Source organism: Rhincodon typus, chromosome 1, assembly GCF_021869965.1.
Source record: "Rhincodon typus isolate 14 chromosome 1, sRhiTyp1.1, whole genome shotgun sequence".
Classification (NCBI taxonomy): domain Eukaryota; kingdom Metazoa; phylum Chordata; class Chondrichthyes; order Orectolobiformes; family Rhincodontidae; genus Rhincodon; species Rhincodon typus.
In genome coordinates this window covers 14,264,817-14,279,309 of record NC_063332.1, presented here as the reverse complement: position 1 = coordinate 14,279,309, position 14,493 = coordinate 14,264,817, and the positions used below count along the sequence as shown (strand labels likewise).

The window sequence follows — 14,493 nt, the reverse complement described above, 5'->3', positions numbered from 1 at the left end:
ACTGAGCTGGCTATAACCCCAAGGTTGAAAGATGGGTTCACATGTGTCTGTACAATTGGACATTAGGATATCAAAGTAATTGTGCACCTTTGGGACAGATTTTTTCATTTATTCATTAATGGGTTGAGGACGCCGCTGGTTAGGCAGCATTTATTGCCCAAGTCCAATTGCCCAGAAGGCAGTTAAGAGTCAACTACATTGCTGTGGGTCTGGAGTCACATGTAGGCCAGACCAGGTGAGGATGGCAGTTTTTCTTCCCTAAAGGACATTAGTGAACCAGATGGATTTTTCCAACAATCAACAATGGATTCATGTTCATCATTAGACTCTTAATTACAAATTTTTCTTTATTGACTTCAAATTCCACCATCTGCCATGGTGGGATTCAAACCCAGGTCCCCAGCAGTTTATCTATGTCTCTGGATTAACAGTCCAGCGATAATACCACTAGGCCACCACCTCTCCAATGATTATTGATAAACAGCAGCATACCTGGATGTCAATGGATGGTGCCAAGGAAGCTTTAATTGAATCAGCCAAGGAGAAGTCACCGTTCTGAATGGTTCTGTGAATAATGTCATTTTCATTGACCACTGCAACTAATCGAATTGGGAGACCCATCATCTGAGCGATACTTCCAGCTGAGAAAGACAGCGATGGAATTGAATGAGATAAACCACATACAATTAAATCACAGAAATTTAAGGGAACATAGAAAATGCATGGCAACCTCAGAAAATCATCATATCTGTGAAAACCTGGTTTCCTGTAATCCATACGAGCTAGGCATACATCGATCTGAATGGCATGTCATATTTAGACAGATGAACAAAGATTAGGAGCTTGATAATTGCAGGATAGCCATGCACAAGTATAGGATGAGTTCAAATGGCTCATCCTGTGCTAGCGTTTTGCTGGAGCAATCCCAATCTTATCCCACAATGCTTGCAAAAATGCCTCTGAGTCAGCTGGTGGTGAGTTCAAGTCCCACTCCAGAACAATTGAGGCAAAAGTCAATGCTAGCCCTGAAGACTGGGATCAACTCAGAATCCAGCAAAGAAAGATTCAAAAGATAATAAAGTCAGAGAAAATAAATTACAAGAGCAAACTCATGAGAAATGTCAAAACTGAATATAAGAGCTTCTTTGGGATCAATGCTGGGACTTGCAGCTGTCTACAATATATCTTAATGACTTGGAGGAAGGAAGTGAATTTACTGTCGCCAAATTTTCAGGCAACACAAAGCTGGTGGAAAGGCAGGTTGTGAGAGGGATATAAACAGTTTACAGAGTAATATTGATAGGTTAAGTAAGTGGGCAAAACATTGGCAAATGGAATGTAATGTACGAAAGTATGAATTGTTCATCTTGGAAGGGAAAGCCAAAGAAAATAATATTACTTAGATGGAGAAAAGTTGCAAGGGACTTGAGGGCATTTGTGCATGAAACTCAGAAAGCTGGCACACGGGTACAGCAGGTATTCAGGAGGGCAGTCCTGATGAAGGGTCTACTCTACTGCTCCTCTGATGCTGGCTGACCTGCTGCGTTCCTCAGCTCCACACTTTATTGAGGCTAATGAAATGTTAGCCCTTATTTCAAGGGGGTTGCACTATAAGAGTAGGGAAGTATAAGAAGTGAAAGAATATAAGAAGGGGGAAGGTGATGGCCTAGTGGTACTATCGCTGGAGTGTTAATCCAGAGACCCAGGTAACATTCTGGGGTTCCGGGTTCGAATCCCACTACAGCAGATGGTGGAATTTAAATTCAATAAAATGTCTGGAATTAAGTGTCTGATGATGACCATGAATCCATTGTCGATTGTTGGGGGAAAAACCCATCTGGTTCACTAATGTCCTTTAGGGAAGGAAACTGCCATCCTCACCTGGTCTGGCCTACATGTGACTCCAGACCCACAGCAATGTGGTTGACTCTGAACTGCCCTCTGGGCAATTAGGGATGGGCAATAAATGCTGCCTAACCAGTGATGCCCTCATCCCATGAATGAATATAAAAAAGTCTTACTGCAGCAGTACAAGGTGCTGGTGAGACCACATCTGGAGAACTATCAGCAGTTTTGGTCCTCTTATTTAAGGAAAAACATCATTTCATTAGAGACAAGTCAGAGAAGATTCACTAGGATGAACCCTGGCATGGAGGCATTGTCTTATGAGCAAAGGCTAAACAGGTTGGGACTCTACTGAAGTTTAGAAGAATGAGAGGTGATCTCATTGAAACGTATAGGATTCTTAAGGGGCTTGACAGGGTAAATGTTGAGAAGATGTTCCCCCTTATGAGAGAATGCAGGACTAGAGGAGCATAGTCTCACAATTAAGGGGTGCCAATTTAAGACTGAGATGAGGAGGAATTTCGTCCCTCAGAGGGTTGAGAGTCTTTGGAATTCGTTGGGGCAGAGTCCTTGTGTATATTTAAGGCTGAGACAAATAGCTTCTTGATCAGTCGGGGAATCAAGGGTTACAGGGAAAGGGCAAGAAAGTGGACATGAGGAATGTCAGATCAGCCATGATCCTATTGAATGGCAGAGCAGGCTCAAGGGGCAAAATGGCCTACTCCTGTTTCTATTTGCTTTGGTGTTATGGTCAGAAACCTGAGCACTTATTCTATGCCGATCTTCCCAGTATTGTACTGAAAGAGAGCTGCACTGTCAGAGGCTGCCCCATTCAGCTGGGGAATTTAAACTGAGGCACCGTCTGCTTTCACAGGTGGGTGGGTGGGAGAGGAATGGTATCATGTCAATGACTGTCACTATAGAGTGAACCAGAGGTGTTGTGTAAGGCAGGATATTCTGTCCTGTACTTACCTGTGATGTTGCCCGCTGCTCCTGTTGGTACAACTACCTCCACCAAAGGAAGGGGAATGTTCTGCATGGAAGGGCTACACTGGAAGTAAGCGTAGAAATAGTGTGCAATCTGCACCATGACACGGGCCCAGTTGATGGAGTTCAAGCTCATTATGTTGTATTTCTTCACAAACTCAGTGTCAGCAAACACATTCCGGATTGGCTCGTCCAACTCGTCACTTGTGCCATCAACTGAATAAAAAGCACAGGGCAGATAAAAGAAAACATAGAAATGTACAGAGGTTACAACCAGGTGTTTTGTAATACAGAACTTGCGTATTGCTAAGAGACACATATTGTCGAAGTGTTTCGTTTCGCGCTCATCAGGACAATTTGCAAGAATACCAATTTTCAGGAAAAGTCAACATTTATATTGTATGAGAGGAAGGTGCTGATTGGTTGGCAAGTGGACTCCCAATCAGCACTCTCCTTTCATGCAATATAATCATGATTTCCCCTTAAATTGGTATTCTTGCTAATTGTCTTGATGAATATCTTTTTTTCAGCTGTGCACATAAGTTACAACATGAAAACAAGACATGCAACACCAGCAGAGAGTCGTAAAATAATACCCACCCAGTCCAAGATACTTTCATCCACCTTATCCAATCTGATCTGTAATGGTGACATACTTTCTGCCTCAGCCATTTACTAGAGCTGAACAGAATGTGCTGACTGACATACAGACCATAGAACAGTACAGCACAGTATAGGCCCTTCAGCTCACGATGTTGTGCCGAACTTTTACTCTAATCCTAAGGTCTATCTAACCTCCACCCCTATCTTATACTATCATCCATATGCCTATCTAATAGCCACTTAAATGCTCCTAATGAGGCCGATTCCACCACCCTCTCCCGCAATGCATTCCACACCCCTACCACTCTCTGAGTAAAGAACCTACCTGATACGTCTCCCCTATATCTACCTCCACTCACTTTAAAACTATGCCCCCTCGTAATAGCTTCCTCTACCCTAGGAAAAAGTCTCTGGCTGTCCACTCTATCTATACCTCTGATCATTTTGTACACCTCTGTCAAATCACCTCTCATCCTTTGTTGTTCTAAAGAGAAAAGCCCTAGCTCTCTCAACCTTTCCTAGTAAGGTTTTCCCTCCATTCCAGGCAACATCCTGGTAAATCTCCTTTGCACCTTTTCCAACACTTCCACATCTTTCCTGTAATGAAGCAACCAGAACTGGACACAATACTCCAGATGTGGCCGAACCAGGCTTTTGTATAGCTGGAGCATAACTTCACAGCTCTTGAACTCAATCCCTCTATTAATGAAAGCTAACACACCATACGCCTTCTTAACAACTCTATACACCTGGGTGGCAGCTTTCAGGGAACTGTGAACATGAACCCCGAGACCCTCTGCTCCTCCACACTGCCAAGAGTCTTTCCGTTAACCCTGTATTCTGCTTTCAAGTTTGTCCTTCCAAAATGAATCACCTCACACTTTTCAGGGTTAAACTCCATCTGCCACTTCTCAGCCCAGCTCTGCATCCTATCAATGTCCTTTTATAACCGACTACAGCCCTCTGCACTGTCCACAACGCGACCCACCTTCGTATCGTCCGCGAACTTACTAATCCACCCTTCCACTCCTTCATCCAAATCATTTACAAAAATCACAAATAGAAGAGAACTGAGAACAGATCCTTGTGGTACACCACTCGTAACTGAGCACCATGTTGAATATTTTCCATCCACTACCACCCTTTGTCTTCTAAGGGTCAGCCAATTCTGAATCCAATCTGCCACATTTCCCCCTATCCCATGCCTCCTTACACTCATTGTAAAACTATTTACACTCATTGCTGCAGTCTACACTATCATTTTTAACTGCCCATTGAACAACAAATTACTATTTAGCATCGTCGTGCTTAGGTATGATACTGAATTTGGTGCGGCATGGAAACCCAGAGTTAAGAAAGTCAGCTGCCTACATTATATTTTACCCAAGGATATTTGGGGCTGAGTTAAATCACTACTCACTGTTAAACAAACGAGTTAAAAATAAAGTTTCAATGCAGCTTTACTTTCCACCCATTGCAGAGCATTTCATCAAATACAACTTTCCGTTCAAAAACAAGTAAAATCAGCCCAACTGTTCTGTTCTGCCCATGAGTCTTCTCCCATCCATCCTCTGTCACATATCCATCTCTTCCTTCCACACATGGTCATCCAGAGAAAATTGCAAAACCTCACAAACAGACCAATTGTGTCATGTAATTAGTCAGTGCTTCCAACGAAAGGAAAATGAATCAACTCCTGATGAAAGGGTCTAGGCCCGAAATGTCAGCCTTCCTGCTCCTATGATGCTGCTTGGCCTGCTGTGTTCATCCAGCTCTACACCTTGTTGTCTCAACTCCTGGTTTTAATGACTCACGTGTTAGACCGCTGCAGGTAAATGCAGGAGCAGGTCTGTGCTATTACTGCTGTCTCAATAGAGAGCAAATCAGCAGGATGTAAAGTGTGGGGGAGAAGTGGGTAGATTCAAGTTTGTAGTAGCAAATGAGTTCATTTCTCCACTGCACTGGATTTTGTTTCAACTGAAGTTCACCACACCATAATCCAAACTCTTCATGGACATTGGTTGCCTCATCTCACTGTTGTTTTAACTTGGTTTGAAATTAGAAATCTTAGCAAGGTTTTCCAAGTCAATGGAAAATGTACTCAGATGGGGTGCATGACAAACAGTCAATTACGAGAAGCACATTTAGTATGGCAGGCACAGGTCAATGTTACCCTCACACATTTAAACAGCGTAGAAGACAGCTATGTAGCCTTATGATCTAGGAACAGGAGTAGACCATCCGACGTCTCAAGCCTACTCTACCATTCAATAGGATCGTGGCTGATCTGACATTCCTCACATCCACTTTCCTGCCCTTCCTCTGTAACCTTGATTGCCCAACTGGTCAAGAATCCATCTATCTTGGCCTTAAACATATACAAAGACTCTTCCCCATTGCTCTCTGTGGCAAGAAGTTCCAAAGAGTCTCAACCCTCTGAGGGAAGATATTCCTCCTCCTCTCAGTCTTAAATTGGCACCCCTTTATTCTGAAACTATGCCCCTCTGTTCCTAGACTCTCCAACGATATCTTCTCAGCATTTGCCCTGCCAAACCCATCAAAAAACCTATATGTTACAATGAGATCACATCTCATTCTTCTATTCTCCAGCAGAGTAGAGTCTCAACCTGTTTGGCCTTTGCTCATAAGACAATGCCTTCATGCCAGGTGTCGTCCTAGTGAATCTTCTCTGATTGGCCTTCAATAAAATAGTATCTTCCAGCAACTTTCCCAAAGCTTCCAACTTTCTGTCAACTAATGTGCCAGCAATTTGTCCCACTCTCCTTCTTTCTCCCAAGCACTTAAAATATTTCAAAACCTAAATTTGCTGCAAAGTGCTTTGGGGTATCTGAGTTTGTGAAAGATTTTAGTTCTTTCTGCTTTACATATAAGGAATTTGGATGTTGCATGGCCCTATGCCTTTGGCAGAACCTCATCATTAGCCAATATACACTGGAAAAATCAGGAACGCTTGCCTGTAGCTTTCCATTTGCACAACTCTTGATGGGCTGCTCCCCATTGTTCAGTAAATGGTACTCTATCTGAGGTCCTGCTGAAGTGAAAAGACCTCAAAGGCTAACCTTACAGCGTCAACTTGAGGGATGGAAATCTTTCACAAACCTGCAAAAACATGGACGTTATCTTCAATAACCGTTGTCATCTGTAGCTCCTGAATCGGGCTGCAGCGGCCATGTGGAAGCAACACAATGATATTCATGTTCTCCATTCCTCGGATGCTCTCAATGGCAGAGCTGCCAGTGTCTCCTGATGTCCCTGTGGTTGAAATGAAGTCAATTACTCTTTTCTTTGTTGAAGATAATGTCTCAAGCCACATAAAACCAGCCAATATAATCAGAATAGACCAAGGATCACAATCATGTTTATAAATCTCGGGCATTGTGCTCTGCTTATCATGGTCGAATGTTCTTTAGGGAAAGAAATCTGCTGTCCTTATGTGTTCTGGCCTACACGTGACTCCAGATCAGTAGCAAAATGCTTGATTGTTAACTGCCCTCTGAAATACTCTAGCTAGCCACTTAGCTTAGGTGCTATTAGCAATAGGCGACAAAGACTTGACATGGACTTCCACGTCCCATGAAAGAGTAAATTTTAGAAAGTCCTGTTCACTCAGTAACACTGTTCTTGACAATCTGTATTGGCTGCAGATCTACCAACGAATCGAATCTAAAATCCTCCACCATGCATTTAAATCCCTCTCTGGCTTCCCTCCAAGACTTCTGTGTCCCTCCAATTCTGCTGCCTTGCATAGTGTTCCCTTCCTTTGCCCTCTTAATGGTGGCCATACTGCCATCAGTCTACATCTAAGTCTCTGGGTTTGCATCTCCATTTTTGGCTCATTTGCAATTATTTTTCATCCGAGTACACTCCTGGGAGATGCTTTTGGGCGTTTTTCATCTTGAAGGTGCGATAAGAATGTTATTATTGGTGAGTGATACATAATATAAAGTTCCAAAGAAAGAGTGAGTGTAGGAGACTGGGAGCGCGATCTTAACTTTGATCCAGTTTGCCTGCAGGATGAAGAGACTGTAGACAGGATTTGCATTCAAGGTATTAGATGCTTTGGAAGAATTAGAAAGAAAGCATAGAACAAGGCAAAAAGATAAGCAAGAATTGCAAAACATGGAAATATATCGCCGTTCCTTCACTGTCGCTAGGTCAAAATCCTAGAATTCTTCCCTAATAGCATTGTGGGTCAACCGACAGTAGGTGGACTGGAGCAGTTCAAGAAGGCAGCTCACCACCACCTTCTCAAGGGCAGCTAGGGATGGGCAAGAAATGCTGGACCAGCCAGAGACACCCACATCCCACAAAATGAGTAAAAAAAACACTTAACAAAGATTCTTGATCAGCCAGGGAATCAAGGGTAATGGGGAAAATGCAGGAAAGTGAAGATGAGGATCAGCCATGTTGGATCAGCCATGATCCTGCATTTTTTAAAACTTCTTTCATGGAATGAAGGAGTGACTGGCGAGGCCGCATTTATTGCCAATCCCTAGTAGCCCAGAGGGCAGTTAAGAGTCAACCATGTTGCTGTGGGTCTGGAGTCAAATGTACACCAGACCAGGTAAGGAAGGCAGGTTTCCTTAACTAAAGGGGGATAGCGAACGAGATGAATTTTTCTGATTATCAATTCATGGTTACCATTAGATAATTAATTACAGATTTTTACTGAATTCAAATTTCGCCACCTGCCATAGCAGGATTTGCACCTGGGTCCCCAGAACGTTACCTGGGTCTTTGGATTAAAAGTCCAGCAATAATAACAATAGGCCATTACCTCCTCAATACTGCATGGCAGAGCAGGTTTGAGGGGTAAAACGGCCTGTTTCTATTTTTTTTAAGATCTTACAACAGGAACATGTCATCCCTCAGACAAACCACCTACCAACCGTTTGTAGTGGTGTCAGGTACAATAAAACAGGCGGGTCCAATCAATGATAGAGATAACAAGGTGTAGAGCTGGATGAACACAGCAGGCCAAGCAGCATCAGTGGAGCAGGAAGGCTGACCTTTCGGGCCTAGACCCTTCTAGACCCTGCTTGTCTGACGCTGCTTGGCCTGCTGTGTTCATCCAGCTCTGCACCTTGTTATCTCAGATTCTCCAGCATCTGCAGTTCCTATTATCTCGGGTCCAATCAATAATTAATTAATAAAAATGTAGCTGCAATCATCAACATTTGCTTGTGGTAAAACCAGATCAAAGATTGTTGGGGATCAGTGGAAAAGCGACTTTGCTGCATAATCATCTCAGACTTGATCATTGAGTATTGGACAGGCTCACGGAATCTTTTGGCCTTACTCCGAATTCATATAGACTCCCCTACAGTGTGGAAACAGGCCATTTGGGCCAAAATGTCCATACCGACTCTCCACAGTGCATCCCCACCCAGACTCACCCTCCTATTCTATCCCTGTAACCTTGTATTTCCTATGGCCAATCCACCTAACCTACACATCTGTGGACTGCAGGAGGAAACTGGAGCACCTGGAGATAACCAGAGCACCTGGAGAATGTGCAAACTCCACACAGACAGTTGCCCAAGGCTGGAATTGAACTTGGGTCCCTGGCACTGTGAGGCAACAGTGCTAACCACTGACCCACCGTGCGACCCATACTATGATTGTATTATGGGATTGGTTTATTTGTGTTTAAATGCATTTGTTCATCATCTGGCATCTGGTTCATCATACTGATGCAAATGATTGCATGAATGTTAGTCTGTGCACATTCCAACTGTGTCTATACCACGGATAACAAGGTGTAGAGCTGGATGAACACAACAGGCCAAGCAGCATCAGAGGAGCAGGAAAGCTGACATTTTGGGCCTAGACCCTTCTTCAGAAATGGAAAGTTTGTGATTTCAAATAAACCAGTGAATCAGAGGGCAGCCGAGAGTCATCGCAGTAGAATTCTGGGAGACATCACCACAGCCATCACGACTGTACAGCAGGTCAGACAGAACCTGGTGTTAAGGTGTGGTAAAACCCAAAACACTATATTGGTGTTTCCCAACCTCTCTCCTCCTATGACTAAAAGAAAAAGGGCTCTGTTGGGAGGACGACTGGGAAGGTAAAGGTGTACAAGGGAGCAGCCATTAAGAGAGTGGGCCAGTGTTAGAGTGGAAGTGCTTAAGCCTTTGCTTGAGAGGTTTGGAGTGAGAGGCTGAGCAGGGGTACAGGTAAGGGGCTCTTTAACTCTACTTTCTTTCTGTCTAGACTGAAGGCAGTAGGGATGGCAGTTAGGGTACTGGCATGCTCCTCTTGCAGGATGTGGGCGATCAGGGAGACTTCCAGTGTCCCTGCTGGCTACACCTATGAGAAGTGCACCCGGGTACAGATCCTGACAGACCGCATTAGGGAATGGGAGCTAAAGCTGGATGCTCTCAGGATCATCCAGGGTGCACTGAACATCATTGATAAGAGCTATAGTGATGTGGTCACTCCTAAGGTGCAGGCTGCAGGCAGCTGGGTGACCACCAGAAGGAGTAAAGGGGGGAAGGATAGTGCAGGGTTCCCCTGTGGCCATTCCCCTCAATAACAGATATACTGCTTTAGATACTGTTGTGGGGGGGTGACCTTTCGGGGGCTAGCGACAGTGGTCAGGTCAGTGACACTGTGACTGGCTCTGAGGCTCAGAGGGAAAGGGTGCAGTCAGACAGAGCGATACTGATAGGAGACTCAGCTGTGAGGGGGACAGACAGGAGATTCTGTGGCTGTAGAAGAGACACCAGGATGGTGTGTTGCCTCCCGGGTGCCAGGGTCAAGGATGTCTCTGAGTGGTTGCAGAACATTCTGAAGGGGGAGGATGAACAACAAGAGCTCAGTGTCCCCATTGATACAAATAACACAGATAGAAAAAAGGATGGGGTACTGCGAAATGAGCTTATTGTTCTTTATTCATTCACGGGATGAGGGTGTCGCAGGCTAGGCAGCATTTATTGCCCAGCCCTAATTGCCCAGAAGGCAGTTCAGAGTCAACCACATCGCTATGGATCTGGAGTCACATGTAGGCCAGACCAGGTAAGGATGGCAGTTTCCTTCCTGAAAGGGCATTAGTGAAACAGATGTGTTTTTCTGACAATTGACAATGGATTCATGGTATCATTAGATTCTTAATTCCAGATATTTTTATCGAATTCAAATTCCACCATTTGCCATGGCGGGATTCAAACCCAAGTCCCCAGAACATTACCTGGGTCTCTGGATTAACAGTCCAGTGATATTATCACTAGGCCATCACCTCTCTGTATGAAGAGTCAAGTAAGTACAGGGAGTTAAGAAGTTAAAAAGCAGGACCTCAAGGGTAATGATCTCCAGATTACTCCCAGTGCCATGAGCCAGTGACGATAGAAATAGAAAGATAGGCCAGATGAATGTGTGGCTGAGGAGCTGGTGTAGGGAGCAGGGTTTTCAGTTCTTGGATCATTGGGATCTCTTCTGGGGTACAGGTGACCTGTACAAGAGGGACGGGTTGCACTTGAACTGGAGGGGGTCCAATTTTTTTTTCTATTCATTTGTGGGATGTGGGCGTCGCTGGCTGGCCAGCATTTCTTGCCCATCCCTAGTTGCCCTTGAGAAGGTGGTGGTGAGCTGCCTTCTTGAACCACTGCAGTACATCTGCTGTAGGTTGACCCACAATGCATCAGTGAGGGAATTCCAGGATTTTGACCCAGTGACTGTGAAGGAACGGTGATATACTTCCAAGTCAGGATGGTGAATGGCTTGGAGGGGAATTTGCAGGTGGTGGTGTTCCCATATGTCTGCTGCCCTTGTCCTTCTAGATGGAAGAGGTCGTGGGTTTGGAAGGTGCTGTCTGAGGATCTTTGGTGAATTTCTGCAGTGTAGATAGTACACACTGCTGCTACTGAGCTTCGGTGTTGGAGAGAGTGGATGCTTGTGGATGTAGTGCCAATCAAGCGGGCTGCTTTGTCCTGGATGGTGTCAAGCTTCTTGAGTGTTGCGGGGGCTGCACCCATCCAGGCAAGTGGGGAGTATTCCATCACACTCCTGACTTGTGCCTTGTAGATGGCGGACAGGATTTGAGGAGTCAGGAGGTGAGTTACTTGCCGCAGTATTCCTAGCTTCTGGCCTGCTCTTGTAGCCACTGTGTTTATGTGGTGAGTCCAGTTAAGTTTCTGGTCAATGATAACCCCCAGGATGTTGATAGTGGGGGTTTCAGTGAAGTGAATGTCAAGGGTGGTGGTTAGATTGTCTCTTATTGGTGATGGTCATAGCCTGGCATTTGTGTGGCACGAATGTCACTTGCCACTTGTCGGCCCAAGCCTGGATATTGTCCAGATCTTGTGAACATGGACTGCTTCAGTATCTGAGGAGTCACAAATGGTGCTGAACATTGTGCAATCATCAGCGAACATCCCCACTTCTGATCTTATGATGGAGTGAAGGTTATTGATGAAGCAGCTGAAGATGGTTGGGCTGAGGAACTCCTGCAGAGACGTTCTGGAGCTGAGATGATTGACCTCCAACAACTACGATCATTTAAAGTTTTCGAGAAGATTTGTAGCTTGGGTTGTGGATGAGGGTGGAGACATGCTCGCCGAGCCGGTGGGTTTGGTTGCAAACGTTTCATCACCCTGCTAGGTAACATTGTTAGTGCGCCTTCGGTGAAGAGTTAGTGTTCTATCCCGCTTGTTATTTATATGCCTTGGTTTGCTGAGGTGGTTAGTTTACTTCCAGTTTTGTTTCTCAGTGGTTTGTACACAGGGTCTAATTCAATGTGTTTGTTAATGGAGCTCCGCATGGAATACCAGGTATCCAGGAATTTCTTGGCATGTCTCTGTTTGGCTTGTTGACCATATTGACTATACGGATACATGAACACCTACTAGCCACCGTGAGACACGACCAATTCTCACTTGTCTCACTGCACACAGACAACGAGGGACATGAATTCGACTGGGACAACACATCCATAATAGAAATGCCAGGGAATTCCTAGAGGCCTGGTATTCCAACCGGAACTCCATCAACAAACCCATTGAATTAGACCCTGTATACAAACCACTGAGAAACAAAACCGGAAATTATACCAACCACCCCGGCAAACGAGGCACATAAATAACAAGTGGTACAGAACACTGACGCATCACCAGGGGCGCGCTGACGACGTTACCTAGCAGGGTGACAAAACGTTTGCAACCAAACCCACTGGCTCGGCGAGCAAGTCTACAACCTCAACCACAACTATCTTCCGATGTGTCACGTATGACTCCAACCACCGGAGCGTTTGCCCCCTGATAACCATTGATTCCAGTTTTGCTAGGGCTCCTTGATGCCACACTCAGTCAAATGCAGGCTTGATATCAAGGGCTGTCACTCTCACCTCACCTCTGGAATTCAGCTCTTTTGTCCATGTTTGAACCAAGGCTGTAATGAGATCAGGAGCTGAGTGACCCTGGCAGAACCCAAGCTGGGCGTCACTGAGCAGGTTATTGCTGAGCAGGTGATGCTTGATAGCACTATTGATGTCACCTTCCATCACTTTACTGACGATCGAGAGTAGACTGATGGGGCGGTAATTGGCCGGGTCGGATTTGTCCTGCTTTTAGCGTACAGGACATACTTGGGCAATTTTCCACATTGCCGGGTTAGATACCAGTGTTATAACAGTGTTTTGTAGGAGAGCAGCAAGTTTTGGAGCACAAGTCTTCAGTACTATTGCCGGAATGTTGTCAGGGCCCGTAGTCTTTGCAGTATCTAGTGTCTCCAACAGTTTCTTGATATCACGTGGAGTGAATCGAATTGGCTGAAGATTGGTATCTGTAATGCTGGGGACCACTGGAGGAGGCCGAGATGGATCATCCACTCAGCACTTCAGGCTGAAGATTGCTGCAAAAGCTTCAGCCTTATCTTTTGCATTGATGTGCTGGGCTTTTCCATCATTGAGGATGGGGATATTTGTGGATACTCCTCCTCCAGTGAGTTGTTTAATTGTCCACCACCATTCACGACTGGATGTGGCAGGACTGCAGAGCTTAGATCTGATCCGTTGGTTGTGGGATAGCTTAGCTCTATCACTTGCTGCTTTTGCTGCTTGGTGTGCAAGTAGTCCTGTTTGGTGGCTTCACCTGGTTGTTACCTCATGTTTAGGTATGTCTGGTGCTGCTCCTGGCATGCCCTCCTGCACTCTCCATTGAACCAGGGTTGATCCCTTGGCTTGATGGTAATGGTTGAGTGGGGGATATGCCGGGCCATGAGGTTACAGATTGTGGTGGAGTACAGTTCTGCTACTATTGATGGCCCACAGTGCCTTATGGATGCCCAGTCTTGAGTTGCTAGATCTGTGCGAAGTCTGTCCCATTTAGCACGGTGATAGTGCCACGCAACACGATGGAGGTTGTTCTCAATGTGAAGGCGGGACTTTGTCTCCACAAGGACTGTGCACTGGTCACTCTTACAGATACTGTCATGAACAGATGCAACTGCAGCTGGCAGATAGTAAGGATGAGGTCAAGTATGCTTTTCCCTCTTGTTGGTTCCCTCACCACCTGCCACAGACCCAGTCAAACAGCTATGTCCTTTAGGACCCGACCAGCTCCATCAGTAGTACTGCTGCCGAGCCACTCTTGGTGGTGGACATTGAAATCCCCCACCCAGAGTACATTTTGTGCCGTTGCCAACCTCAGTGCTTCCTCTAAGTGTTGCTCAACATTGAGGAGTACCGATTCATCATCTGAGGGAGGACAATATGTGGTAACCAGCAGGAGGTTTCCTTGCCCATGTTTAACCTGAAGCCATGAGACTTCATGGGATCCAGAGTCAATGCTGAGGACTCCTAGAGCAACTCCCTCCCGACTGTATACCACTACGCCACCACCTCTCCTGGGTCTGTCCTGCCAGTGATTAGGGGGAAGTAGATTTAGGACAGAGATCAGGAGGAACTGCTTTTCCCAGAGACTGGTGAATCGATGGGATTCTCTGCCCAAGGAAGCAGTAGAAGCAGCTTCATTGAATATATTTAAGACGCAGTTGGATAGATTTTTGCATGGTAGGCAGATTAAGGGTTGTGGGGATAAT

General features: G+C 45.3%; 1 protein-coding gene across 1 annotated transcript in view; it reads right to left on the bottom strand.

Moving 5' to 3' along the window:
- thnsl2 (threonine synthase-like 2) overlaps positions 1-14,493 on the bottom strand; it is a 35,325-nt gene that overhangs the window by 9,358 nt on the left and 11,474 nt on the right. The window contains exons 4-6 of the mRNA XM_020530018.2: positions 6,556-6,708; positions 2,818-3,048; positions 493-641 (exon numbers count right to left, since the gene is read on the bottom strand). Coding sequence (XP_020385607.2) covers positions 493-641; positions 2,818-3,048; positions 6,556-6,708 — 533 coding nt within the window. The remainder of the gene's footprint in view (positions 1-492; positions 642-2,817; positions 3,049-6,555; positions 6,709-14,493) is intronic.